This window comes from Nicotiana tomentosiformis, chromosome 7, assembly GCF_000390325.3.
Source record: "Nicotiana tomentosiformis chromosome 7, ASM39032v3, whole genome shotgun sequence".
Taxonomy (NCBI): Eukaryota; Viridiplantae; Streptophyta; class Magnoliopsida; order Solanales; family Solanaceae; genus Nicotiana; species Nicotiana tomentosiformis.
The window spans coordinates 34,755,882-34,781,906 of NC_090818.1; the positions used below are offsets into that span (position 1 = coordinate 34,755,882).

Here is a 26,025-nt window from a genome sequence, read left to right on the forward strand (position 1 = left end):
CAAAAGAAACAAGTGACGAAGAAGTTATGGTGACTCCGTACACCCAAGTCCTTCCCGTTCCACGTCACCAACACTTTCCAAAAACGAGCCCCAATTCTATTACTGTCACCAACGACCGTTACTTCGCAAATAACCCACTGGTCTTACTCATCGATAAATGTAACAGCATCAAGCAGCTCAAACAAATCTATGCCTGCTTTCTCCGTACTGGGCTCTTCTTCGACCCATACTCAGCTAGCAAACTCATCGAAGTCTCTGTTTTATAGCATTTCTCATGTCTCGATTATGCCCAGAAAGTGTTCGATCAAATTTCTCAACCAAATCTCTTCTCTTGGAATGCGCTTATTCGTGCCTATTCTTCTAGCCAGGACCCCATTCAGTGTATCTTGATATTTGTTAATATGCTTCGTGAGGGTTGTGAGCTTCCCAGTGGATTTACTTACCCATTTGTGATCAAAGCATCTGCCAGGATGAAAGCTTTTCGAATCGGGAAAGGACTTCATGGAATGGTAGTTAAGGGGAGATTTGGTCTTGATATCTTTGTTCTTAATTCATTGATTCATTTTTATGCTAATTGTGGATGTTTAGATGCGGCGTACATAGTTTTTGAGAATATGCAGACAAGGGATGTTGTTTCTTGGACTACAATGACATTGGGTTTTGCTGAAGGGGGTTATGCGGATGAGGCGTTGAACTTGTTTCATAGGATGGACGAGGACAATGTGAAACCTAACGATGTGACAATGATGGCACTTTTGTCTGCTTGGGTAATAAGTTGGATTTGGAGTTTGGTAGATGGGTGCACGCGTTTATCAAGAGGAATGGAACTAGGGAGAGCGTAATTTTAAGTAATGCGATTCCTGATATGTATATTAAGTGTGGGTGCATTGAGGATGAGAAAAATTATTTGACAAGATACGGGAGAAGGATATTGTTTCTTGGACAACCATGCTTGTTGGGTATGTAAGGGCGGGAAATTTTGATGCAGCGAGAAGCAGTGGCGGATGTAGTGTAGTATCACCGGGTTCAACTGAACCCATAACTTTTGACGCGGAGTAAAAATTTATGTGTAAAAATTCATTAAAATTACAAAAATAGTAGATATGAACCCATAACTTTACAAATATAATGGGTTCAATGCTAAAAACTTTAAAAGTTGAACCCATAAAATTTAAATTCTGGATCCGTCTCTGGCGAGAAGGGTGTTGAATACCATGCCTAGCCAAGATATTGCTGCTTGGAATGCTCTAATCTCAGCTTATGAGCAGAGTGGTAAACCAAAGGAGGCTTTGGCTGTTTTCGACGAGTTGCAGCTCATCAAGAAGGCAAAACCTGATGAGGTGACGCTTGTTTGTGCTTTGTCTGCGTGTGCTCAGTTGGGTGCAATTGGTTTAGGTGGGTAGATCCACGTGTATATAAAGAAGCAAGAGATAAAATTATATTATCACCTCATTACTGCATTGATCAACATGTATTCCAAGTGTGGGGATGTAGAGAAAGCACTTGAGGTATTCCATTCAGTCAACAAAAGAGATGTGTTTGTATGGAGTGCTATGATTGCTGGCTTGGAATGCATGGGCGTGGCAAGGAAGCAATAAGTTTGTTCTTAAAAATGCAAGAACATAAAGTCAGCCTAATTCTGTAACACTCACAAATGTATTATGTGCTTGCAGCCATTCAGGGTTGGTGGAGGAGGGGCGGGCAATTTTTAACCAAATGGAAACCGTTTATGGGATTGTACCTGGGTAAAGCATTACACTTGCTTAGTTGATATACTTGGCCGTGCTGGTCAATTGGAAGAAGTTGTGGAGATGATAAAGAATATGCCAGTAACCCCTGGTTCATCAGTCTGGGGTGCTCTGCTTGGGGCATGTAGATTACATGGCAATCTTGAACTAGCTGAACAAGCTTGCAATCAATTATTTGAGTTGGAACCTGAAAATCGTGGTGACTACGTACTTCTATCCAATATTTATGCGAAATCAGGGAAATGGCACGAGGTTTCTATGTTAAGGAAGCTTATGAGAGAATGTGGATTGAAGAAAGAACCAGATTGTAGCTCAAGTGAGGTCAATGGTATTGTTCATGATTTTCTAGTGGGAGATAATACTCACCCTCTGTCGCAGAAAATCTATGCAAAATTGGATGAGATTGCAGCCAGACTGAAGTCTGTAGGTTACGTTTCCAACAAGTCCCAAGTACTGCAACTTATTGAAGAAGAAGATATGCAGGAGCAAGCCCCAAATCTTCATAGTGAGAAGCTAGCTATGGCATTTGGACTTATCAGAGCGACTCCATCTCAACCAATTCTTATCGTGAAGAATCTACGTGTTTGAGGGTTGATGGTAGGTTAGAAACACGTGTTTTAGCCGTAGTATTGCACTCTAATTATTGCATTTTACGTGTGTTTGAGCTTAAATGATAGTGAATTATACATATTACGTGTTTTATGCCTTGTAGGAAATGATTCTAAGCTATTTAGGTAATTTGGAGCAAAATCGAACAAGTTGGAACTTTGAAGTCTCAGTTGAAGCCTAAGAAATTAAGTCGGGATCACGTTCGGGGGTCGAAGACCAAGTCCGGATATCAAAAAGTGAACAAACAAGTTTACTATGAGAAAAAGCCACTACCGCGCCGCAGTGCAAAAGTGGTCTGACAAGCAAAGTGCAAGCTCTATGGATTTCCACACTAGCGCGCCGCATGGGGCGGCGCAACTGTGCAAAATCGTCAGAGTGATTTCCAAGTTCGGCTAGGAAAGAGTAATTTCGTCCGGGCTTGTTTCTACACGGTATAAATACACCAAAAATACGGTTTTGAAGGGACTTTTGACCTACGGGAGATTGGAGAACCAATCAAGGCAAGAGGACTTAAGAATTCATCAATATTACAACCTGCAATCGGTGTAATACGAGAGTTTGTATCGAATCATTAGAATTGGTGTTTTCTTTGTTCTTAAACTTATTTGAGATGTATTACTCCGTTGTTATGGAGTAATTTCCATTAGGGTGTTGACAGATATGATGTTTCGATAACTTGATTAGGGATTCGATTCTTAATAATTGTTAGAATTAATTGATGGAGCTTTAATTTATATGGTGAGTTATTTATTGTTTTGCTTAATCAAAAGAGGAGTTTGATATTGAATTTTTTCACATCTTATGCTCTAGTTTAAATTCGTGATTCAAATAAGTAATCGAAAGAGCCTCTTGAATTGTTAATCGGACTAGAAAATAGGGAAATATTCGCGAGAAGTTACCCTTTAGATCATAACCACCATTTGATTGTTGCAATAGTTTACCGTGCTTCAATTAGATTAATGACTGAATTAACGTTTAATCGAAAGAGGAACATTAACTTCAAGTGCAATATGATTATCGGTTGAATTCGTGAGAATCAACTGTATTATAGAGTTAATTAACTCAAGAATTGGATCCTGAGTCAGTTATCTTTCACCTATCTAGTTAAATATCCTTAACCCTCTCATTGATATTTCTTTGTAGCTCATCTGCTGTATTTTGTGATCAATTGTTATTTGCTTGATTTTTAGTAGTTAACCGTAGTAGCAGTCATCAAATCAAGTATTAATTTTTCTGGATAGTAATCAACTAGAGATTATTCGAACACTATTTGAATTCAATCCCTGTAGAGACAATAAGTAATCTATATTATCTTTGACTAGCGAGCAATAATTTTGTGTTGTGTTTTGCGCTTGTCAAATTTTGGCGCCGTTGCTGGGGATTGGCAATCAATAGTGTTTCAAATAGTTTTTAGCACTAATTCAGGAACCATATATTTACTTTAGTGTATTAACGTTTCTCACTTGTGTGCAGGATACAAGTTTGATTTCTCTAGTGTATGACTCGATCCTTTTCAAAGGAAGTGATACCCTACGAACCAGAGTTGGAGAAACACCTGTGACAACTGAGAAAAGAAAGAGACTTAACAGAAAAATTCTTGGGTCAAACTTCGACTCATGATACCATGGCAACGAAGAGAATGATGGAGTAGACTTAGCTGCAAGAGAGGCAGCACAACAAGAAGCTGCACGGAGAATTGCTGATGAGACCATCAACGATGATGGGGATCAAAGATTCAATCTAAGTCGACCCTTGGTTGAAGACCAGTTCGAGAATGCAACACCCAGGCCTGGAAGATCATTGGGCGACTATGCTAGGCCAGTCTATAATTAAGGACTGTCAAGTGTCAGACCTCCACCCATAGCAGTAAACAACTTCGAATTGAAGCAAGGCTTGCTTCAAACTATCCAAAACAACTGCATTTTCAGAGGGAGGGTGAACGAAGATCCTAATACTCACTTGATGGATTTTGAAGAAACCATGAACACCTTCCAATACAACGGAATATCAAAGGATGCAGTCTATTTAAGGGCATTCCCCTTTTAATTGAAATATGATGCGAAGCAATGGCTTCGTAGCTTACCCACAGGTTCGATCAGGACATGGGAAGATATGACCAAGAAATTTCTTGACAAATACTTTTCAGCTGCAAAAATAGGGAAGTTCAGATGGGAAATCCACAATTTCTGCGAGAAGGAGACAGAAACGGTTTTTGAAGCTTGGGAGAGATTCAAGGAGATAATCAGAAAGTGTCAGCACAATGGAATTAATTTGTGGATGTAACTCCAGGATTTCTGGGATGGGCTGATGACGAGCGCAAAACACACTCTTAAATTGTGCTCGCTAGTCAAAGATAGTATAGTATAATAGCGTCTCCACATGGATTGGATTTAAACAATATTCTCGTAGTTTGTAACTATATTGCTATCCAGGAGGATCAACAGTTGAGATTTATATAATTAATAATCTAAAATCTATAGCTATTGACTAATGACAATCACAACAAAGGTAAGCAAGGAAGTTATCAATGGAAAAAAATATGGGTTGATAGGATAGGTGCAAGATAATTCTTCGGGATCTAACTCTAGATAATTCACTTCTAATGTTCAAGTGAGTCTCTCGAATTCACTTAATTATCAGTACAATTGGTTAGTAGAAACCCCTCTCTCGATTAAGTCTCAACCTCACAATATGAACCAATTTAAGCTCAGTGAAGATATGCAAGAATTCGTAATGGGTTGGTCTTTAGGAGAACCTCTTTCGATTATCCTCCTAACTAGGTTTAATCAAGGATTCAACTAGCCTCTTTCGATTACTTAGAAGAATCTATGAACGCAACCAATAATATAGTGCAAATATATCACAAGTTATGCCTTTCTCGATTACAAGAACAAGTGGACATAGATGCAACAATTAAATCTTTCAAAAATGATTCAAATACATAAAAATAGAGTTATAATCCACAAACAACCATCAATACACCAAATCCATCAAAACCCAAAAGGTTCTACTCCATAGACATGGAGAAGTTCTTCACAAATGAAACAAAAATATAGGAAAACATAAATACAATCCAAACCCGGATCTTGAGTGAGGAAGGAAGGATGAAATCCTTGTGCTCTTGCTTCTCCCTCTTCTCCTTAGCTACCCTAGGTCTAAGGTATGTCCAAAAGTGCAGAAATGGTGTTTTTCCCGTGTATTTAATTATTCCCCAAATGAACCCCGGGTGAAAATACCCCTTTTTACTGAAATTGGGAACATACTCTAAGAATTGTTCACTACTGCGCCGCATGTCGCGCCGCACCATGCGACACGTAGTGGCAATTTCCAGAACAATTTACAAAATGGATTCTGGGCATATTTTGCACAGCAGCGGCGCATGCCGCGCCACACCATGCGACGCGGTAGTTGGGTATTTGGAAAAATGTAAAACAAGAGAGTTGTATCCCTTTTAAATATCTTTCCAACGATATATTGTGGATCCCAAACGGATTTCTGAGTGAAAGGTTATGTGCATTTCACTGGACAATGCGCAGTATGCCTGCTCGATTCTTCGTTTCGTTCTTAAAGTGCACTATCATCCGTTGATCCCCGAACATGATCCCAACTTAATTCTTGGGTTTTTACTCAGACTTCAAAGCTCCAGAATAGCTTGAATTCATTCTATAACATCTACATAGATCGGAATCACTCATACAAGATATAAAATACATAATTAGTGTAAAACACTAGCGATTAAAGCTCAAACTCAATTAAAGTGCAGTAAATTGAAGTGCAATAAGAGACAAAAATATGAGATTATAGACTACCATCAGCTAACACTGTCTTCGTGACGAACTCTGAATACTGCATGTGGAGGACCACTAATGAAGAAAACTCCAGAGGAGATTGTCTTAATCCTTGATGAATTATCTGAGGATGCTAATCAGTGGCCGGCTGAAAGTAATGACAGGAGAAAATCAGTTGGGGTTCATCAAGTAGACTCTAACACATCCATGCAAGCCCAGCTAGACAACATGGCCAAGGAGATAAGAAAATTGACATTGGCTAAGGTACAGAGTGAGCCGCAAGCAGCATGTGACTTTTGTGTATTGGAACACCCTACACATGAGTGTCAAGCATAGGCTAAGGAAGTCAATGCAGTGGGGAACTTTAATAGAGGAAACTACCAAGGCGTGAACAACTATAATACTATGGGTCAAAGACATCCATATTTTTCGTGGAGTTCACCTAGTGGGAGTCTGAACTCATGGCAGTAAAATAGTCCTAGACCCTAGGGTCAAAGACCACCAGGTTTTCAGAATCAGCAGAGGCAGCAATACCAATCATAACATCCAAATCAGTCTAGTATGGAAGATCTCATGAAGGCATTCATCAATTAAAAAAATGAAAAATTCGAGACTTAGGGCACGACTATCCGGAATTTAGAAAGACAAATGGGACAAATTGCAAATTTGTTATCTGAGAGGGCTCCTAGGACTCTTCCCTCTAACATTGAAAAGAACCCAAAGGAAATAATCAAAGTTATATCTTTGAGAAGTGGCAAAACATTGGTTGACCTAGTGGTGAAAGCTAGACCAGAGGTGGTGAAAAAGCAGACTGAGACACCAGTAAAGAAAAAGAATAAAGAGAAAAAAGGCCAGAGTAGTGGGGTACAAAAGGATATTGAAGAAAGTAGACATATGCCAGCTCTACCATTCCCTCAAAAGATGAAGCGGGAGAAACTTGAGAAATGTTTTGGGCGATTCTTGGAGATGCTCAAGAAACTTTATGTGAACATTCCCTTCATAGAGGTACTCACTCAGATACTTGCTTATGTAAAGTTCTTAAAGGAAATACTGTCTAGCAAGAGAAAATTAGAGAAAACAACAGTGGTCAAGCTAAATGCCCACTGCAATGCCATATTGCAAAATAAAATTTCCCAAAAGTGTGGGAACCCAGGAAGCTTCACCATACCATGCTCGTTGGGGAGTGAAAACATTAGACAAGGCCCTCTGTGATTATGGTGCGTCTATAAATCTAATGCATCTGTCTGTATTCAGGAAACTGGAAGGTGAGCTTAGAGAGATCAAATCAATACCAGTGTCCCTACAACTGGCTGGCCAAACCACCATTCTACCTGAGGGAATCATTGAGGATATTCTAGTGCGGGTGGACAAGTTTGTGTTCCCCGTAGACTTTATTGTGGTGGATATGAAGGTGAAAAAGGAGGTGCCTCTAATTCTAGGGAGGCCATTCTTATGTGCAGGCAGAGCTATCTTTGATATCTATGAAGGGCAGCTTATGCTCAGAGTGGGCAACGAAAAAGTGGTGTTTCAGATGAAGAGGATGATGAAATACCCCAGTGATGAGGCGTCCGCCTACTCGTGTTTCAAGCTGGATGTTGTTGGAGAATTGGCTGAAAAACACAAGTTTGACAAGTTTGTGGGGATACTCTAGAGAGGAGTATTACCCACTCTAGCACAGTGGAGGATAAAGATCCTGAAATAAAGAAAGAGGATGAAGCTCTTGAAACTGAGGATCAAGTGGTTGATGAGAAGGAACTATAAGAGAAAGCTTCTAAGCCTACTGTGGAACTGAAAGTCCTCCCCACTCAATATACTTTTCTTGAAACTAACAATTTTTCTGTGATTATTTCTGCTGACTTGACAGGTACACAAGAGCGAAAGCTGGTGGAGGTGATGAAAAAACACAAGAAGGCTATTAGTTGGAGTATAGTTGATATTCAAGGAATCAGTCCACCCATTTGCATGCACAAAATTCTGTTGGAAGAAAATAGCAAACCAGTGGTGCATCCCCAGCGCAGGCTGAACAAAAATTTGGAGGAGGTAGTGCACAAGGAGATCATCAAATTGCTAGATGCAGTAGTGATTTTTTCCATCTCGGATAGCCAGTGGATTAGTCCAGTACAAGTTGTACCTAAGAAGGGGGCATGACAGTGGTGAAAAATGAAGATAATGAATTGATCCCCACAAGACTAGTCATTGGGTGGAGAATGTGCATTGATTATAGAAGGCTGAATGATGCAACAAGGAAGGACCACTTACCACTCCCCTTTATTGATCAAATGCTCGAGAAAGTGGATGGACATGGATGCTACTGCTTCTTGGATGGGTACTCAGGCTACAAACAGATACCTATTGCCCTAGAAAATATTGAGAAGACCACATTCACTTGCCCATCAGGTATTTTTGCTTACATGAGGATGTTGTTTGGGTTGTATAATACACCTGCCACTTTTCAGAGGTGCATGATGTCTATATTCTCTAATTTAAATGGGAAGTGTCTAGAAGTATTCATGGATGATTTCACCCTCTTTGTGATGACTTTGAGGACTGCTTGAAGAATTTGGAGCTCGTTCTTGAATGTTGTGAAGCCACACACTTGGTTCTTAACTGGGAGAAGTGTCACTTTATTGTGAAAGAGGGAATTGTCTTGGGCCACAAAGTAACTGCACATGGAATTGAAGTTGACAGAGCCAAGGTGGATGTAATTGCTAGGCTCCCTCCACCAACTTCTGTGAAGAGCATAAGGAGTTTTTTGGGACATGTTGGGTTTTATAGGAGGTTCATCAAAAACTTTTCCAGCATTACCAAACTGTTGACTGCATTGCTAGCGAAAGATGCCAAGTTTGTTTTTAATATGGAGTTCTTAAGAGTATTCGAATTGATAAAGGAAAAGCTTGTAAGTTCTACTATTATGGTGACACCTTATTGGAGCCAGCCATTTGAGATAATGTGTGATGCCAGTGATGTAGTTGTGGGGGGCAGTTCTGGGGCAAAGAAAAGATAAAAAGTTTAGGCCCATTTAGTATGCCAATAGGACGTTGAATGATGCTCAAGTCAACTATGTCACTACTGAGAAAGAGTTCTTTGATGTGGTCTTTGCTTTTGACAAGTTTAGATCATACCTGGCGGGGAACAAAGTGATTGTACACACGGATCACTCAGTCTTAAAATATCTGTTGAGTAAGAAGGAGTCCAAGCTGCATCTGATGCAGTGCGTGTTGTTGCTCCAAGAGTTTGACTTAGAGATCAAAGATAGGAAGGGTACATAAAATCAAGTCGTCGATCATCTGTCTCGACTTGAGAGACCTCCGGTTGAAACAGTTGACGTAAGAGAAGAGTTCCTTGATGAGCATATTTTCTCCATTGTTACGGTCTTTGAAAGACCGCCTTAGTATGCTGATGTAGCCAATATTTTGGCTAGTGGATGGTGGTCTAGTGACCTCTCTCGTGATAAAAAAAAGAAGCTTCAAGGTGAGGTAAAAAGTTATTTTTGGAATGACCATTTCTTATTTAAACTGTGTGCCGATGGTGTGATTCGAAGGTGTGTGCCTGAAGGAGATATGGCAAGCATTCTTTCTCATTGCCATGATGGAGCAGCCGGAGGACACTATGGTGGAAATCGCACTGCAGCAAAGGTCATGAAAGTCGATTATTATTGGCCTACTTAGTACAAAGACGCACAGGCGTATGTAGCTGCATGTGACAAGTGTCAAAGGGCAGGTAACATTAGCAAGAGGGATGAGATGCCACCAAACTCCATTATAATATGTGAAATTTTTGACGTTTGAGGCATTGACTTCATGAGTCTGTTCCCATCATCTTATTAATATGAGTACATCATAGTAGCCGTTGACTATGTCTCTAAATGGGTCGAAGAAATCCCTACTAGGACCAATGATGCTCGGGTGGTGTGTGAGTTCCTATGGAAGAACATCTTTACCCGCTTTGGACACCTCGATTGATTATCAGTGACAATGGGTCGCACTTTGTGAACAAGCAGTTTGCTGCACTGCTGTCCAAGTATGGGGTCACACATAAAACATGAACCTCGTATCATGCCCAAACTAGTGAGCAAGTTGAAGTGTCTAACCGTGAACTTAAATGAATTCTTGAAAAGACGGTTAGTGCTTCCCATAAGGATTGGTATGTAAAGTCTGATGAAGGTCTATGGGCGTACAAAACTGCGTTCAAAACAACCATAGGAACTTCCCCATTCAAACTAGTGTATGAAAAATCATGTCATCTACCTATTGAGATAGAACATAAAGCTTATTGGGCAATTAAGATGCTTAATCTTGACCTTAGTCTTGCAGGTAAACACAAGTTGGCGCAGATGAACGAATTGGAGGAATTTAGACTGGACGCGTATGAAAATGCGTGAATCTTTAAGGAAAAGACAAAGAGGTGGCATGATTATCTGATTAAGCCAAAGGAGTTTCATGAAGGGGACATAGTCTTACTATACAATAGTAGACTTAGGTTGTTCCCCGAAAAATTCAATTCAAGATGGACAGGTCCGTATGTGGTTAAACACGTCTCACCGTATGGCGTCATTGAAATACATAATGAAGAAGGGAATGAAAGTTTTAAGGTGAATGTGCACAGGTTGAAACAGTACCTTGTTGGAGTATTTGACAAGCAATCCTCCAACATCGTGATCAAATGAGTCTAAGTGACGGAGTCAAGCTGACGACTATAACTCATAACTACTTCTAACCCTCTTTATTGCTTTTGTAGACTAGTTAGATAATGGTAGTTTAGGATTATTAGAGTTTAAGAGTTTTGATAATTGTTTGAACATGTATGAGCATGAATCGAACACAAAATAACTACAAAATAGAGTCGGGGTGCGACCCGTAGGCTAAAAAGTGAAAAATAATCGGGAATCTGAGAAAATTGGCCTCTCGCACCGCATGAGGCGCCGCGCTAGGCCAAAGAGGCAAAATCTGTCAGAAAACGACTCTCTGGAAAACCCCACTACCGCGTCGCATGGGTGTCACGACCCAATTTTTCCCTCCGTTGGGTATCGTGATGGCACCTAGTCTTAGGGACTAGGTAAGCCTAACATTTACTGAATAACAACAATAATTAAATAACATCTAACAATTTTTGAAATAAAAATCTCTATAAAATTTACAATTCCCAAAACCGGTAGTACAAGTCATAAGCTGTACTGAGTTATTAGAAAGCCTATAAATGCAATTATTTTGAAATAGAGATAAAACAGTGCAAATACAATATCAGAAGCTGACTCCGAAGCCTGCGAACACAGCAACAGATTTACCTTGAGTCTCCACAGCAAGATCCGTACTGCTAGCGATCGGTCAACCGACTCCACATTACCTGGCTCTGCACAAAAATATGCAAAAGTGTAGTATGAGTATACCACAATCGGTACCCAGTAAGTATCAAGACTAACCTCAGTGGAGTAATGACGAGGTACAGTCAAGACACTCACTAGTCAAATAACTTGTGCCATACTAAAATAATCGAAAATAAATAGCAGTGATAGCAACAATAATCCACTAGTGCTATAAACAACAAGGCAGCAAGAACACCATAATTATTACTCAGACGAATAAGAAATACAAGAACAAGTCTTTCACATATAATCTCTTCAAATAAATACCCTCCAAATATATTTCTTCAAATAAGTATCCTTCGAATATAAAACTCTTCCAAATAAATATCTCATATCATTGGTTCTCGACCCTCTTTCATATTCTCATGGCTCCTCGTGCCCGCATTTCTAATCACAACCGCACGAACAACTCTCGTGCCAAATATTTCAATACATAAAATCCGCACGATTAATTTATTTTTAATAAAGTAAGGTTATAATTTTTTTAAACCAAGTAAGAATTCAAAAAAGAAGTGAGCTTATTTTAGAAATAGTTTGAGTAAAGAAAAATGACATTTCAATTTAAATAAAATATCATATAATCTATTGCTTCGGATGTAAAACTTATTAATTTAAAATATAATAGTAACTTCTTTTATTTCAAATAACTCAGTCATCAAAAATCGGTAAAAAAAATCAGGAATATAAATCTTCAGAGTCTCGCACTAAAAGCCCAAGCTAATACAATACAACAAAGAATACAAACACATAGTAAAATCAAATAATACATCACGGTAGATCACAAGGATTGACCTATCACGCAAATACAAAATAATCAAAGACAAGTACAACCATAGAGAGATGTCAACAAAAGGCACTCCCGAGATACCGTCTCGTAGTCCCAAAAGTAAATGCTCAACAGGGGATCTCCCGAGATACCGTCTCGTAGTCCCAAAAGTAAACATGCAAGACAGGGGGATCTCCCGAGGTACCACCTCGTAGTCCCAAAAGTAAATATGCAAGATATGGGGGATCTCCCTAGGTACTGTCTCGTAGTCCCAAAAGTAAATGCTCAACAGGGGATCTCCCGAGATACCGTCTCGTAGTCCCAAAAGTAAACATGCAAGATAGGGGGATCTCCCGAGGTACCGCCTCGTAGTCACAAAAGTAAATATGCAAGACATGGGGGATCTCCCTAGGTACCGCCTCGTAGTCCCAAAGTAAATATGCAACAAATAACAATGCCCACAGGCTATCACAAATCATCACAATTCAATTCCCGACACAACCCACCTTGTCTCGCCACATGCGCAATAATAAAGTAAATGCCCGCCTTGTCTCGTCACACGCGCATAATAATATTCACACCTTGTCTCACCACATGCGCAACCCCCCCACCATATATATATATATATATATATATATATATATATATATAGTCCGCCTTGTCACGCTGCATGTGCATAAATCAATAGTAATAATAGCACGGCAGAAACCTCGTGCAAACACCCGAACAAAACTTCCCAACAATATAACGTGCCAATATCACATCTCATAAATTGTACCTCAAGTGCTCAAATATTACAACATATCACAGATTTGCACATCAAGTGCTCAAATATTATAATTTATCACGAATTGCACATTAAGTGCTCAAATATTATAACTCGCCACCAAATTCAACAATACATTATTTTTCACAATAAGGAGCCCATGGCTCGACCATAATGTGCACAAAATCTTAACAAATATATCCGGGAGTGAACAACTCAACAAAATAATATTTCACATAAAAATCAAGGTGGCAATCACACCAAATTATCATATAAAAATAAATCCAACAAAACAAGAATTTAGGCAAGACAATTAAAGGATATAATAAGTGCCAATAATTTCTAATTTAATACATAAGGGCGTCTAAGGATCTTAACCAATGTAATTTGTACATATAAACCAAGTACGTACTCATGACCTCGCGTACATGGTTTTCAATTACACAAATTGCACATAAGACTCAATGCCTAAGGGAAATTTTTCCCACTCAAGGTTAGGCAAGATACTTACCTTTCTGAAGTTATGTCGATATTCCAAAATCGCTTTCTTGCTTGAATTGACCTCCGAACATCTCAAATCTATCCAAATTAATTGTACAACTTCATTAAAATTTATCGGAAATAATTCCGGATAATAATACGTCGACTTAAAAATTTATTCCGAAATGTCAACAAAAGTCAATGCGGGGCCCGCCTCTCGGAACCCGACATAATTTTTATGAAATCCGAACACCCATTCCGATACGAGTTCAACCATACCAATTTTATCGAATTCCAATAACAAATCGTCCTCAATATCTTGAATTTTCATTTTTGAAAAGTTTTTACAAAAATTCCCATTTCCTCCATTAAACTCGAATTAAACGATGAGTATAACCATAGATTCATGAATATAATCACTTTCGGATATAGAATACTTACCCCAATCAAGATTGTGAAAAATCTCTCCAGAATCGCCCAAATCCGAGCTCCAAAAGTCCAAAACGAAAATGGCGAAATGATCATTTTTGGTCCTTAAATGTTTCTGCCCAATTTTGCACCTGCAGACGAGTCGCCGCATCTGCGGAGCCGCTTCTGCGAGCCAAGATGCGCACCTATGCTGCCTCCACTTCTGCGAGCACAGTGGCCGCACCTATGCTTCTGTGCAATTGTTGCCGCATCTACGACCTTCTCCATCAGCCTTGCCCAGCTCCCCTTCACTCGCTTTTTCAAGGTCGCTTCTGCGAGGTCGCTTCTGCAATGAAGCATCCGCAGAAGCGAGAATACCAGTAATCAAAATTCCATCAGTTCCAATTGTCCAAAAATCGATCCGTTAACCATCCGAAATCCACTCGAGGCCCTCGGGACCTTAACCAAATATACCAACATGTCCCAAAATACAATACGAATTTAGTCGAGGCTTCAAACCACGTCAAACAACGTCAGAATTACGAATTGCGCATCGAATCGAATTATGAGTTTTCAAATCTTCCAACTTCTATATTTTACGCCGAAATGTATCAAATCAATCCGGAATGACTTCAAATTTTGCACACAAGTCATAAATGAAGTAATGGAGCTATTTCAATTTCCGAAATCAAAATTTGACCTCGTTATCAAAAATTCAACCTTCAGTCGGACTTTCAAAAAATCTTCTATTTTCCAACTTTCGCCAAAATGCGTCGAATTGTCCTACGGACTTCCAAATCCAAATTCGAACATACGCCTAAGTACGAAATTATCATACGAAGCTATTGCCATCATCGAAATTCCATTCCGGGGTCGTTTGCTCAAACGTCAATTCTCCGGTCAACTCTTTCCATTTAAGCTTCTAAATAAGAATTGTTCTTTTAATTAAATTCTGAATCTTCCGAAAATCAAACTCGACCACACATGCGGTTCATAATACATATTACGAAGTTGATCGAGACCTTAAGTCACTAAACATGATGTTAATTTGTTTTTAAAATGACAAGTCGGGTCGTTACAATGGGGGTGTCGCGTCTAGCGACGCGATAGTGCAAAATTCGCGGTTGATTTTAAAAAAAATAAAATATATATATATATATATATATATATATATATATATATATATATATATATATATATATATATATATATATATATATATAAAAGACCCGTTTTCCCTTCCCCTTCTCCCATATCTCTCATTCTCACTCTCTCTCTCAAGTCTTTCCTCTCTAACTCACCCCCAAATCCCCCATTTTTCTTCTTTCTTCAAATTTCTTCCACTCCAACTCTTTGGCTTCACCCCTCATCAAGGTAAGTTCTTCTTGTCCTTCTTTTAGTATTTAATTGTAGATTTTAGTTAACTTTAGTTTAAGTTTTCTAACCCTAGGTATTTTATTTTGCTAATCTTTTAGCTATTTTTGTTCTATTTTGGCATAAATTCTTGCATAAACTTGTGGGGTTTTCATTGTTCTTATGATTATGGGTGATTTTTGGTGTGCTTTGATGGTGTTGGAATTAATTTGTGTTGAAGTTTGGTGGGGGTGCCCAAGTGGCCGAAATTAGTGAAGTTTGTATAAAATTTGTACGCTTGGTGCTATTGTGAAGATATGGTGATGTTGTGGTTGTCGTGAGTGGTGTTTTTGCTATGGTTGTATGATGATTCTAACCCACTTTGAATTAAAATAAAAAGGTGAAAAGTATGCCCACAATGTGTATTGAAATGCCTTAGTGACATAAAATTATGTAGTGTTGCTAATTTTGAAGGAAAGTGTTTTGTGGGATGTGATGCTAGATGATAAGTGTGGGGTAGGAGGTCATGTTCGTATGTTGTGAAACTTTAGTTTGTTAGCCCTGAGTGCTAATTTATTGACCACCCCAAACTAATATTTTGCTAGGTGCTAAATAGGGTGCCCGATTCATGCTAAGTACTTGTGTAGTATTGTATTGTATCTTAATTTTGTTAGTAGTGGGTTAGACTAACTTATTATGCTTATTTTATTAATTACTAGTTTAGCTTCTTAATTTTGTCTTTTACACTAGTGTAGTCCGTGGTTATGTTATTGTAATGTTATGTTGGTGGTCGGGTAGATTGTTGATTACTCGTGGTGTGCTTTCAATGGGGTAGTTTGAGTCCCTGATATACATTGTACTTGTGAACATGCCAATAACATAAATATGGGGTGGTTACCCCGTTTGGTCTTATTTTTTGTTTTAAGTGTTGTGGCTAATGTTGTTCGTCTTGTGCAGGTACAATGTCTCGCTGTCCTAGCAAACGTTCTAACACAGGTACCTCAGAGGTTGCCTTTAGTAGCCGTCGAGGAGGTAGGCGGGCATCTCCCCCGCCCCAGCGGAGGAGAAAGAGAAGCGCATTGATGATGTGGATGTAAGACCAGGCTGCAAGTATGGCATTCAGGCTGTGCCAACTCATGCTAGGATATGGTACCGGACCTTTATTCCATCGGTGAGTCCCGACCCGGAAGTTGGCATTGATGATGGTAAGCAAGCCAGCAAATACTCGAGAATTTACAACAACATCAGACACATGGGTTTTGAAAGCTTGTACCGTCCTGGTGAGTCGGTGAATGCGAACATGGTCAAGGAATTTTATGCTAACTGGCAACCTGAGGCCAATTTAGATGCAGTGTATGAAGTAGGGGTGCAAGGCAAGATGATTTCATCTTCTTCCCGGGTAATAAATCAGATCATGGGATTCACAGAGCATTCACATAAGTTGTTCTTGAGGTTGCTGCGTCGGCCCCCTATCCTGATATTAGACACCAACTGTGTGGCGCGGGGTCTCTTGCCACATGGACGCGAGATGCTAATGAGTTCCACAACGACATGAAGAAGTGCCATTTCCAGCGTCCCCCCCTCCCCCCCCCCCCCCCCAGAGTCGTTCTCCGTTTGATTAATAAAAAAATCATGCCTATCTAGAATGGCACTGATGTCTCTCGGTTGAAGGTATGTCTCATTTATGCTATTTTGACTCAGATGAAATTTGATCTGGGTAAGATTATGCTTGAGCACATGTCTCGAGTACGACCGCTTGGGGCCCGCCACCTATATTTCCTGAGTATGATCACTCGGCTTCTGAGGACTCACCATGTGGAGGAGGAGTTCCATTATGATCGGGAGATTCCGGTTTTGCGGCCTCTTAAGCCTTTTGATGTCATAGCTGTGACAGACCCCCCCCCTCCGGATGTTTGTTGTTCCTGTAGATCATAGATTTGTTTGTGTTGAGGAGACACTGCAGTTGCTATTTGCTGATATGCACATTCGCGCTACTCGGGGGAGGTTGACTTGGCAGAGCTGCAGGAGGACCATCCCCTCTCCGCGGTCACACAACAGTGATTGGGCTTAGCCGCTGGAGTACAGATTCCACCAGATGAGGACGCAAACTCTGTTCCCTCTGATGATGAATAGTACCTGCGCACCTTTGAGGGTGCTGATGAGGAGTAGGCCACAAGCCTCAGGGAGTTACCTTTTCACTCTTATTTTACTGTTTTGCATTGGGGACAATGCAATTTCTTAAGTGTGGGGGTGCTTCTATTTGATTGTATTTGTACTTGTTTTCTATTTGCCAGTTGGTTTTGTTTGATTTGTTTCTTGCTTTCTTAGACAATATGGTCTGTAATCATAACTCTGATTTCTATCGGCCTGTAATAGTTAGTAATTAATTGTTTAGTTTCGACTCTTCCCGACGATGGATTTCGTCGACTGGCTTCTTGAGGGATTTGAAGTCGAACGAGAAAAATACAAATAAAAAAATTTGAAAATAAAAAATGTCTTTTGTTTTATTTTATTCTATTTTATTTTACTTTCTTAGGTAGTGTAGTAATTCTTCATTGGTTTTTCTTTGTGTCGCGGTTCTTTTTCAAGAGTTTTACTTGAACCAGGTGTAGTTATTTTTTTATTTTATAGAAATAAAGAATCTTGAGTAATAGTGCTAATTTGAAGCAATTTCCCTTGACTGCATATGCCTTAAGAGTGGTGAGTGCCTTAGTCATGACGCCTAGGCTCAATTCTTGACTCTTAGATAAGTGCCTTAAATTGCTTGATCGTAACTTTGCTTAGCTGCTTTGACTAGAGAGTCGGGAAAGATCTGATCCTAAGTGAGTTATGTGCTAATGTGTGAGTGAGGTTTTTGTGATATTCTGTGCATTTCAGTGATATCTAGAACTTGCCCCGTGTATTTGCAAAGTGAAATAGTAGTCTTGTTCAGTCTAGAAAGTGATATAGGCATTTCTTTGTTGAGCCAATTATATGTCTGTGACCTGCCTAATTATTGTGCATCTTAGTTAACCCCTTTGAGCCTGTAATCCTATTTTATTTTTTTGCAACCACACTACAAGCCTGACCTCTTTGTTTGAATTGACTACCTGTTTGAACCGTTGACCTCTCTTGAGCACTTGAATTTGGTATGAGTTTGTTAAAATCTACAAGGAGGTATGGTTGGGTTTTGAGTGAAACAATAGAAAAGGAGAAAGATGAATTGTTGTGAGAGCCACTTGTAGGAAATTGAGAAAAAAAGAAGAAGAGAAAATCAGAATCTAGAAAAAGAAAAAAAATTGTTGGTGTTTGTATATATTATAAAGAAAATTATTCTTTGCTAGTGGTAAATCTTGCTTTGTATGTGCTTAAAGAAATTGGGAGCTTGATGTTAATATGATGTGAAGGTTGGGGTTTGGTTCAACATAACTGTAGGGTTTAATTTGTGAAATTGTAAGTATTAAAGTGCTCAGGGAGGTGTAGCCACTATATCCATATGTATCATACCCGCCCCGCAGCCTACATTACAACCAAATAAAGTCTTACGTGATCCTTGACTGAATGAGCTCAATTAGTAGAGTATTACACCACGAGCAAGCTTATGGTACATATTTCTGAGAGTGAGTGAATTCTATCTATCTTGAGTTCCTATTTGTTGTTGAATTTTATTGTGTGTGGAACTACTCTCTGTTGTTTGTATGAAGGCACATGACTTGTGAAGGTAAGGTAAAGTCTTTGACCTCTGTGTTAGAGTAAGTGAACAGGTTGTGAAAAATGTGTGGTGCTTTTGAGTCGAGTCTTGAGGTTAGGATGTTATGATAGGGTGCTTAGTCGATTTTAAATATTCTTGGCATGATGTGTTAGGGATGTTGTTTAATGAAAAGGCTGTCCCTAGGTGAAGTGCAATTTGATTGCTCGAGGACGAGCAATGGTCTAAGTGTGGGGTGTTGATGGTAGGTTAGAAACCTGTGTTTTAGCCATAAGTATTACACTCTAATTACTGCATTTTACTTGTGTTTGAGCTTAAATGATAGTGAATTATACGTATTAAGTGTTTTATACCTTGTAGGAAATGATTCTGAGCTATTTAGGTAATTTGGAGAGAAATCGAACAAGTTGGAGCTTTGAAGTCTGAGTAGAAGCCCAAGAAATTAAGTTGGGATCACGTTCGGGAGTAGAGGACTAAGTTCGGATATCAAAAAGTGAACAAACGAATTAACTCTAAGAAAAATCCACTACCGCACCGCACGGGGCACCGCGAGGCGCGGCGCGGCAGTGCAAAAGTGGTTTGACAAGCAAAGTGCAAGCTCTCTAGATTTTCTCACTAGCGCGACGCATGGGGCGGCGCGACGTGCGGCGCAGCTCTGCAAAATCATCAGAGTGAATTCCAAGTTCGGCTAGGAAAGGGTAGTTTTGTCCGGGCTTGTTTCTACACAGTATAAATATACCAAAAACACGTATTTGAAGGGACTTTTGACCTAAGGGAGATTGGAGAACCAACCAAGACTCAAGAATTCATCAATATTACAACTTGCAATCGGTGCAATACGAGAGTTTGTATCGAATCATTAGAATTGATATTTTTTTTGTTCTTAAACTTATTTGAGATGTATTACTCCATTGTTATGAAGTAATTTCCATTAGGGTGTTGACAGATACGGTGTTTCGATAACTTGATTAGGGATTCGATTCTTAATAGTTGTTAGAATTAATTGATGGAGCTTTAATTTGTATTGTAAGTTATTTATTGTTTTGCTTAATCGAAAGAGGAGTTTGATATTGAATTTCTTCATATCTTATGCTCTAGTTTAAATTCGTGATTCAAATGGGTAATCGAAAGAGCCTCTTGAATTGTTAATCGGACTAGAAAATAGAAAAATATTCGTGAGAAGTTACCCTTTAGATCATAACCATCATTTGATTGTTGCAATTGTTTACCGTGCTTCAATTGGATTAATTACTGAATTAACGTTTAGTCAAAAGAGGAACAATAACTTCAAGTGCAATTTGATTATCGGTTGAATTCGTGAGGATCAACCGTATTATAGAGTGAATTAACTCAAGAATTGGATCCCGAGTCAGTTATCTTTCACGTATCTAGTCAAATACCCTTATTCCTCTCATTGATATTTCTTTGCAGCTCATCTGCAGTCTTTTGTGATCAATTGTTATTTGCTTAATTTTAGTAGTTAACCGTAGTAACAATCATCAAATCAAGTGTTAATTTTCCTGGATGGTAATCAACTAGAGATTATTCGAACAATGTTTAAATCCAATCCCTGTGGAGACGATAAGTAATCTATACTATCTTTGACTAGCGAACAATAATTTTGTTTTATGTTTTGCGCACGTCAAGGGGACTGCCACACTGTTGCCAAGATTCTCTCCAAGCTTTATGATCGAGAAATACTATTGAGGGATCGCTATCGATTCCATCATTTTAAAGAGGGGAATTGCTCATGTAAGGACTACTGGTGAGTGTTAGAATTGACTGCATAGTGAACTGTAGGGAGAAGTGTCGTTCATTTTTTTTTATATATTGCCTCCCTATGGAACTAATAGCTCAGGTAAGATGTTCAGATGACTGGGGATGCGTTGTTAATTAGCATGTAGATGAACATGATGCAGACTAGAGACACCAATTTAGTAACTGTATAAATAGCAGTCAAGGTTATTTCATATGCTTAGTCTACCTCAAACCTTCAAACATTGGATGATTATTAACTTAACTTAGTAACATAACATTCACATCAATGCAAAGTGAGACTAGAAAAGAAAAGTACCAATGAAGGTAAGGTAGCATAGGTCAAACTGTACTTTTTTCCTGGGCGGATCTCTCTTCCAGTTACAAGTTGCAAGACTAGTCTCAATGATACTTTACTTGAAAGGAACTTTTGTCATAAATGTTACGTAAGATATGGTCAAAATTATACTGAGGCTTGAATTCATACTAATGTATTAATTCAAGCAGAAAATACGTAACCAAGAACGCCGAATCTGGCAATAGGAGCTTTCAGAAGTAACCAACTGATTAGTAACTTAAGAACTGAATACAATTAGGCAGTTAATGTGCAGACAGATAACAGATGTGGACAGCAGAGAAATAGATAAGAAATTTCAAGAATTATTAGGAGGGTAAGTATGGTACCAGTGTAGCTGTGTACATGAATAATTAGATGCTTCTACTCTATTATTCTATTGTGCTTAAAATCAATGAGGGAGAATTTGGCAGCATGAGACAGGCACAACTTCTGCTAGCTCATTTTCTTGTTTGGTCTATGATTCCGCAGAACCTGCAAATAAGACAATGTGTTTGCATTTTAGTTCTCTGAGGATGACTATTTGAATCTAAAATATCAGACATGAAAAACATGAATACACAAATGCCACTAAATATGCAAACTGGTCCCTGTTAGTAAGTATACATGTATGTGATATGGCTGATTTTCCTTTGTTAACATCCACTCAATATTGAATAATTCCTTTTGATGGTTAACTAAATTTAGAATTATGAACATGGAAAGGAGATAGAGGAAATTGTATTTATGCACCTTTTTTTGCATCAGTCTCACTCAGAGGAGTTTCTGATGTTGGAGATGATGGTGAAGTGCTTACAGATTCCCTGGCTTCAATCAACATCGAGATCACTTCTCGCATTGTAGGCCTATTTACAGGGGATGTATTGGTACAGAAAAGAGCAATCTTGAGAACTAAAGACATCTCCTCACTTGTTCTTTCCACAGTAAGATCCAGCCTTTTGTCATAAATTTCAGATATTGCCACTCCTCCTTGAAGTGATCTTCTCACCCAAGTCACCAAATCACCTCCTTGATCAAGGGGTTGAACTGGAGACCTACCAGTAACCAGTTCCAGCAAAACAACCCCAAAACTATAGATGTCACATTTCTCTGTCACTTTCATTGTGTATGCATATTCTGAAAAAAAATCAAGAAACTAGTCAACTTCTCTACCTATGAACTGCTGAATAAAGAGTATCATTAAGTGACTAAAAATCAGTCTTACCAGGGGCAATATAGCCGTACGAACCAGCAACTGCAGACATGGATTTTGAGTATGGGAAGTCAATTAGCTTTGCCAAGCCAAAGTCTCCAACATGTGCCTCCAGCAGTTCATCCAACAAAATATTGTTCGACTTTATATCCCTGTGAATGATATGTGGCTTACAGTCATGGTGCAGATAGCTTAAACCCTCAGCAGCTCCTAGTGCAATTTTGTACCTGGTATTCCAATTTAGCAAGCTAGTCGTCTTATTCCCGTGAAGTACTTCGCCAAGGCTTCCGTTTACCATGTACTCATATAAGAGAAGATTGCAGTCTTGGTGGTAGCAGAAACCAAATAGCTTTACAATATTTCTGTGATTTATTTTTCCGAGAGTAGATAATTCAGCGTGGAAGCTGCTATCAACGCTCTCCCCTTCTCCTCGGGACTTCAGTTTTTTAACTGCAACAAATTCACCATCAGCCATAGTAGCTTTGTAGACAGTGCCACAAGCTCCCTTTCCTATGATTGCACTGTCTGAGAAATTCCCAGTCGCTTCGACAAGGTCCTGGTACGTGAACCCTTTTCGTGGAAAGTAATGATCATTCAAGACATCAGGCTTTACTTGATTGTCCAGTGAAACAAAAGCTGTCTTGTGGCGGCCTCTAATGACCCTACATATAAGTGCAATGAATATCAAAGAGATCATCCCAACAGTTGCACAAACAACAGTAACTATTTTTTCTCTAGAAGAACGATGATTCAACCAGCTTGTATTCGGTGCAATCAAAGGGGCTGGAGAAGGATCACAATGGCTAGAATCCAATGTGCACAACCCAACATTTCCAGCAAAGTTGCTGGAGTCCATCCTTCGAAAGGCAGGTGTATTTGGTACTGATCCCACAAGGTTATTGTTAGAAAGATTGCATACTATCAGGCTCATCAACTGCCCTATTGAAGTTGGAATCTCACCAATAAGCTGGTTATCATTTAAGTACAATGTTTCAAGCATTTGCAAGTTCACAAGGTTGCTAGGAATTGATCCATTGAGAGCATTGTGGCTGAGATTGAGAGAAATCTGCAGAGTCCCAAGTTGGCCAAGTTCAACCGGAATGCTACCAGAGAATAAGTTCCCTCCCATCTCCAATTCAGTAAGTCGAACGAGTCCACCTAAGCCACTTGGTATCTGTCCACTAAACTCATTATCAGATAGCTTAAGCAGTTCCAGGTTCACTAGATTGCCAAGTTCACCTGGGAGAATTCCAGCAAACAAGTTCTTGCTAAGATCAAGCCGCTGGAGCCTTATACAACTCCCTAGCTCATGTGGAATCTCACCAGAGAACTGATTGGAGGAGATATTAAAAGCAACAAGCTTCACAAGTTTTCCAATATCAGGAGGAATTATCCCGAAAAAGTAATTACGTGACAAGAGCAACCTCTCTAACTTTCTGAGGTTGCCTACCTCGGGTGGTAGCATACCAGAAAATCTGTTGTGAAAAAGCTCAAGAGCAGAAAGGTTCTGAAGCTTGCAAATATTAACAGAGAAGCTACCAGTGAGCAGGTTATCTCCTAGCATCAGCTGTTCTAAAGAGTTGCATGTTTTTAGGCCATAAGGTATATTGCCCGACAACCTGTTAGACCCGAGGCTCAGAAACGTTAGTTTCTGAAACTGACAAAGATTTGAAGGTATGCTTCCTTCAAGATTATTCTTGGACAAGTCCACTACAGAGAGGTTGCTTTTGAGGCCAATAAATCGAGGAATATGACCGTCGAGTTGATTGTCAAAAAGTTGTAGATTTTCCAAGAATTCAAGATACTGAAACTCTGATGGAATTCTACCTGTCAAATTGTTTATAGACAAGTCCAAATTCTTCAGCAACTTCAACTTTTCAAGCTCCTTTGGAATCTTCCCATGTAGTCTGTTTTCGAAAAGGTGAAGCAACCTCAGGTTAGAAAGTAAGCCCAAGCTTTTAGGAATGTATCCACTCAATTGATTTTCAGATAAATCAATCTCAGCTGCACTCCAACAATGTCCCAATTCCCATGGAATTGTTCCATTTAACTGATTGGTGTAAATGTACAGCCTTCTCAGATTAGTTAACTTTCCAATCTCTTTAGGAAGAGGTCCAGTGAAGGAATTCTCATGCAAAGCAAGCAATTCTAAATTACTGAAGTTTCCAATCTCAGGAGGAATTGCACCAGAGAAAAAGTTAGCCCAAAGAATTAAGTTGGCGAGACTCTCTAACTTTTGAAGCTCTATTGGGAAAGACCCTTCTAGCCTATTCTCTGCTACTCCAAGAATTTGTAAACTTTCACATTCACTAATTTCTGCAGGAATAGGACCAGATAAATAATTTCGACCGGCTCTGATAATTCTAAGCCTTTTCAATTTACCTATAGAAGCAGGGATTTTTCCAGTGAGATTGTTACTGTAAATAACAAGCTCCTCAAGTTGTGACAAGTTTCCAATGTCCTGAGGTATTTCACCATAAATGTAATTCTCACATAAATAAAGTTGTGTTAGGGAGGTAATATTGCATAATTGGACAGGAAACTCCACATTGAACCTATTGGTGCAAAGGTTCAATTTCTCCAAACTTTGACACAGTGCAAAATCATCAGGAATGTGGCCAGAAATGAAATTTGTTGACACATTCAATTTAGTCAAGTAAGGAAGCCTACAAATGCTAGAAGATAAACTACCAGTTAAGTTGAGGCGATCGATACTGAGAGAAATCACCTGACCATTTTTGCTACACTCAACACCATTCCAATTGCAAGGACTCAAGTCTGAAGAATTCCAACTCTCAAGATTGTTATAAGGGTCATTTAGGGATTTTCTGAACTCCAAAAGAATAAACCCCTCTTCATTTAAAGATTGACCAAGGGTAGCAATGAAATGAATCAACAACACCAAAAACAAATGCTGTTGAATAGCAGAATTCCTATGGTTTGCCATTTCCAAGAATAAAAGGCATAAATGACATGCTTTTTAGTTTGCTGAAGTCATGTCATTTTTATGGATTAAATTATGGAACTTCTTAGCATGGCAATGCTCAAAAAAGTTGTAGCAGAGCTAATGGCAGACCAAGAAACAGATACTATTAAATAAGTTTGAGATTGCAGGCCCCATTATAAGGAAATTATATTAGAGCCCCAAACTCAAGAACAAAAAAGAAAACATGAAATCCTTGAGATTGCAGGTCACAAGAAATAGTGCTAGTCAAGACATGCAAAAATGGGGTTTAGCTATAATACTTGAGCAAAGTGAGAAAATTAAATAAGTGGATAAAAAAGGGATGTGAAACAGAGAAAGAAAATTGACAGAGGAAAAAAAAAAGTTGATTGATTGATAAGGAAAGAAGGAAGAGATGGACAGCCAAAGGTCACAATTGAAAGGAGAGTCAACTAGCAAGAACTTTACAGTAGTTGCAGAATGGAAGTAGTAGTAGTAGTACATGTGAGTGTGATATGTGAATGAATGCAACTACTAAATGTACTCTGTAATAACTCCTTAACCACTTGTTTCATCTTCTTTTTGCTTATTCCAGCTCCTCCTCTTCTCCACCTTATTCTTCTTGTAATTCTAAATATCATGATTTCTTATTCTAGTTGGTCCCAAATAGTATGTTGCTTTATACAATGTAAGTGTTGTTGTGATAAAGAGAGATAGAGATTGGTCATGCAAATTTCTTGGATATATCTTTTACCCAACTATTCTAAGCCTAACAATATGGAATTATATCAAATGAAATGAAAATTCTTGC

The 26,025-nt window shown here is 39.0% G+C and overlaps 3 protein-coding genes, 1 non-coding gene and 1 pseudogene across 4 annotated transcripts; 3 read left to right on the forward strand and 2 right to left on the reverse strand.

Moving 5' to 3' along the window:
* The first annotated feature begins 8 nt into the window (after positions 1-8).
* On the forward strand, positions 9-1,836 carry LOC104117507 (pentatricopeptide repeat-containing protein At2g29760, chloroplastic-like; annotated as a pseudogene).
* On the forward strand, positions 1,824-2,336 carry LOC138895465 (pentatricopeptide repeat-containing protein At2g29760, chloroplastic-like). The gene has a single exon (XM_070180153.1). The coding sequence runs from the start codon at positions 1,824-1,826 to the stop codon at positions 2,334-2,336; it is 513 nt and encodes a 170-aa protein (XP_070036254.1).
* Positions 2,337-4,517: 2,181 nt separating this feature from the next.
* LOC117281780 (small nucleolar RNA R71) lies at positions 4,518-4,624 on the reverse strand. Its single transcript, XR_004512408.1, has one exon. It is a non-coding gene; the product is annotated as a small nucleolar RNA R71 (small nucleolar RNA).
* Positions 4,625-6,793: 2,169 nt separating this feature from the next.
* LOC104117514 (uncharacterized) lies at positions 6,794-8,064 on the forward strand. Its single transcript, XM_070180154.1, has 3 exons — positions 6,794-7,284; positions 7,400-7,777; positions 8,010-8,064. The coding sequence occupies exons 1-3, from the start codon at positions 6,794-6,796 to the stop codon at positions 8,062-8,064; spliced, it is 924 nt and encodes a 307-aa protein (XP_070036255.1).
* Positions 8,065-21,270: 13,206 nt separating this feature from the next.
* LOC104117506 (leucine-rich repeat receptor-like serine/threonine-protein kinase At1g17230) lies at positions 21,271-25,354 on the reverse strand. The gene is made up of 3 exons (XM_009628566.4): positions 22,283-25,354; positions 21,811-22,194; positions 21,271-21,552 (listed from the first exon to the last, which is right to left on the reverse strand). Exons 1-3 carry the CDS (start codon positions 25,215-25,217, stop codon positions 21,536-21,538), a joined length of 3,336 nt encoding a protein of 1,111 aa, XP_009626861.1. The 5' UTR covers positions 25,218-25,354; the 3' UTR covers positions 21,271-21,535.
* Positions 25,355-26,025: the final 671 nt, after the last annotated feature.

What these genes read in the sequence shown, in the direction of transcription:
- LOC104117514 (XM_070180154.1), top strand. Translation starts at nt 6,794, where the DNA reads ATGGGACAAATTGCAAATTTGTTATCTGAGAGGGCTCCTAGGACTCTT. An exon ending in CAAAATAAAATTTCCCAAAA is followed by an intron (nt 7,285 to 7,399) that starts GTGTGGGAACCC and finishes GTCTGTATTCAG; the next exon opens with GAAACTGGAAGGTGAGCTTA. An exon ending in GAAAAACACAAGTTTGACAA is followed by an intron (nt 7,778 to 8,009) that starts GTTTGTGGGGAT and finishes CTGACTTGACAG; the next exon opens with GTACACAAGAGCGAAAGCTG.
- LOC138895465 (XM_070180153.1), top strand. Translation starts at nt 1,824, where the DNA reads ATGCCAGTAACCCCTGGTTCATCAGTCTGGGGTGCTCTGCTTGGGGCA.
- LOC104117506 (XM_009628566.4), bottom strand. Translation starts at nt 25,217, where the DNA reads ATGGCAAACCATAGGAATTCTGCTATTCAACAGCATTTGTTTTTGGTG. An exon ending in GTACGGCTATATTGCCCCTG is followed by an intron (nt 22,195 to 22,282) that starts GTAAGACTGATT and finishes ATTTTTTTTCAG; the next exon opens with AATATGCATACACAATGAAA.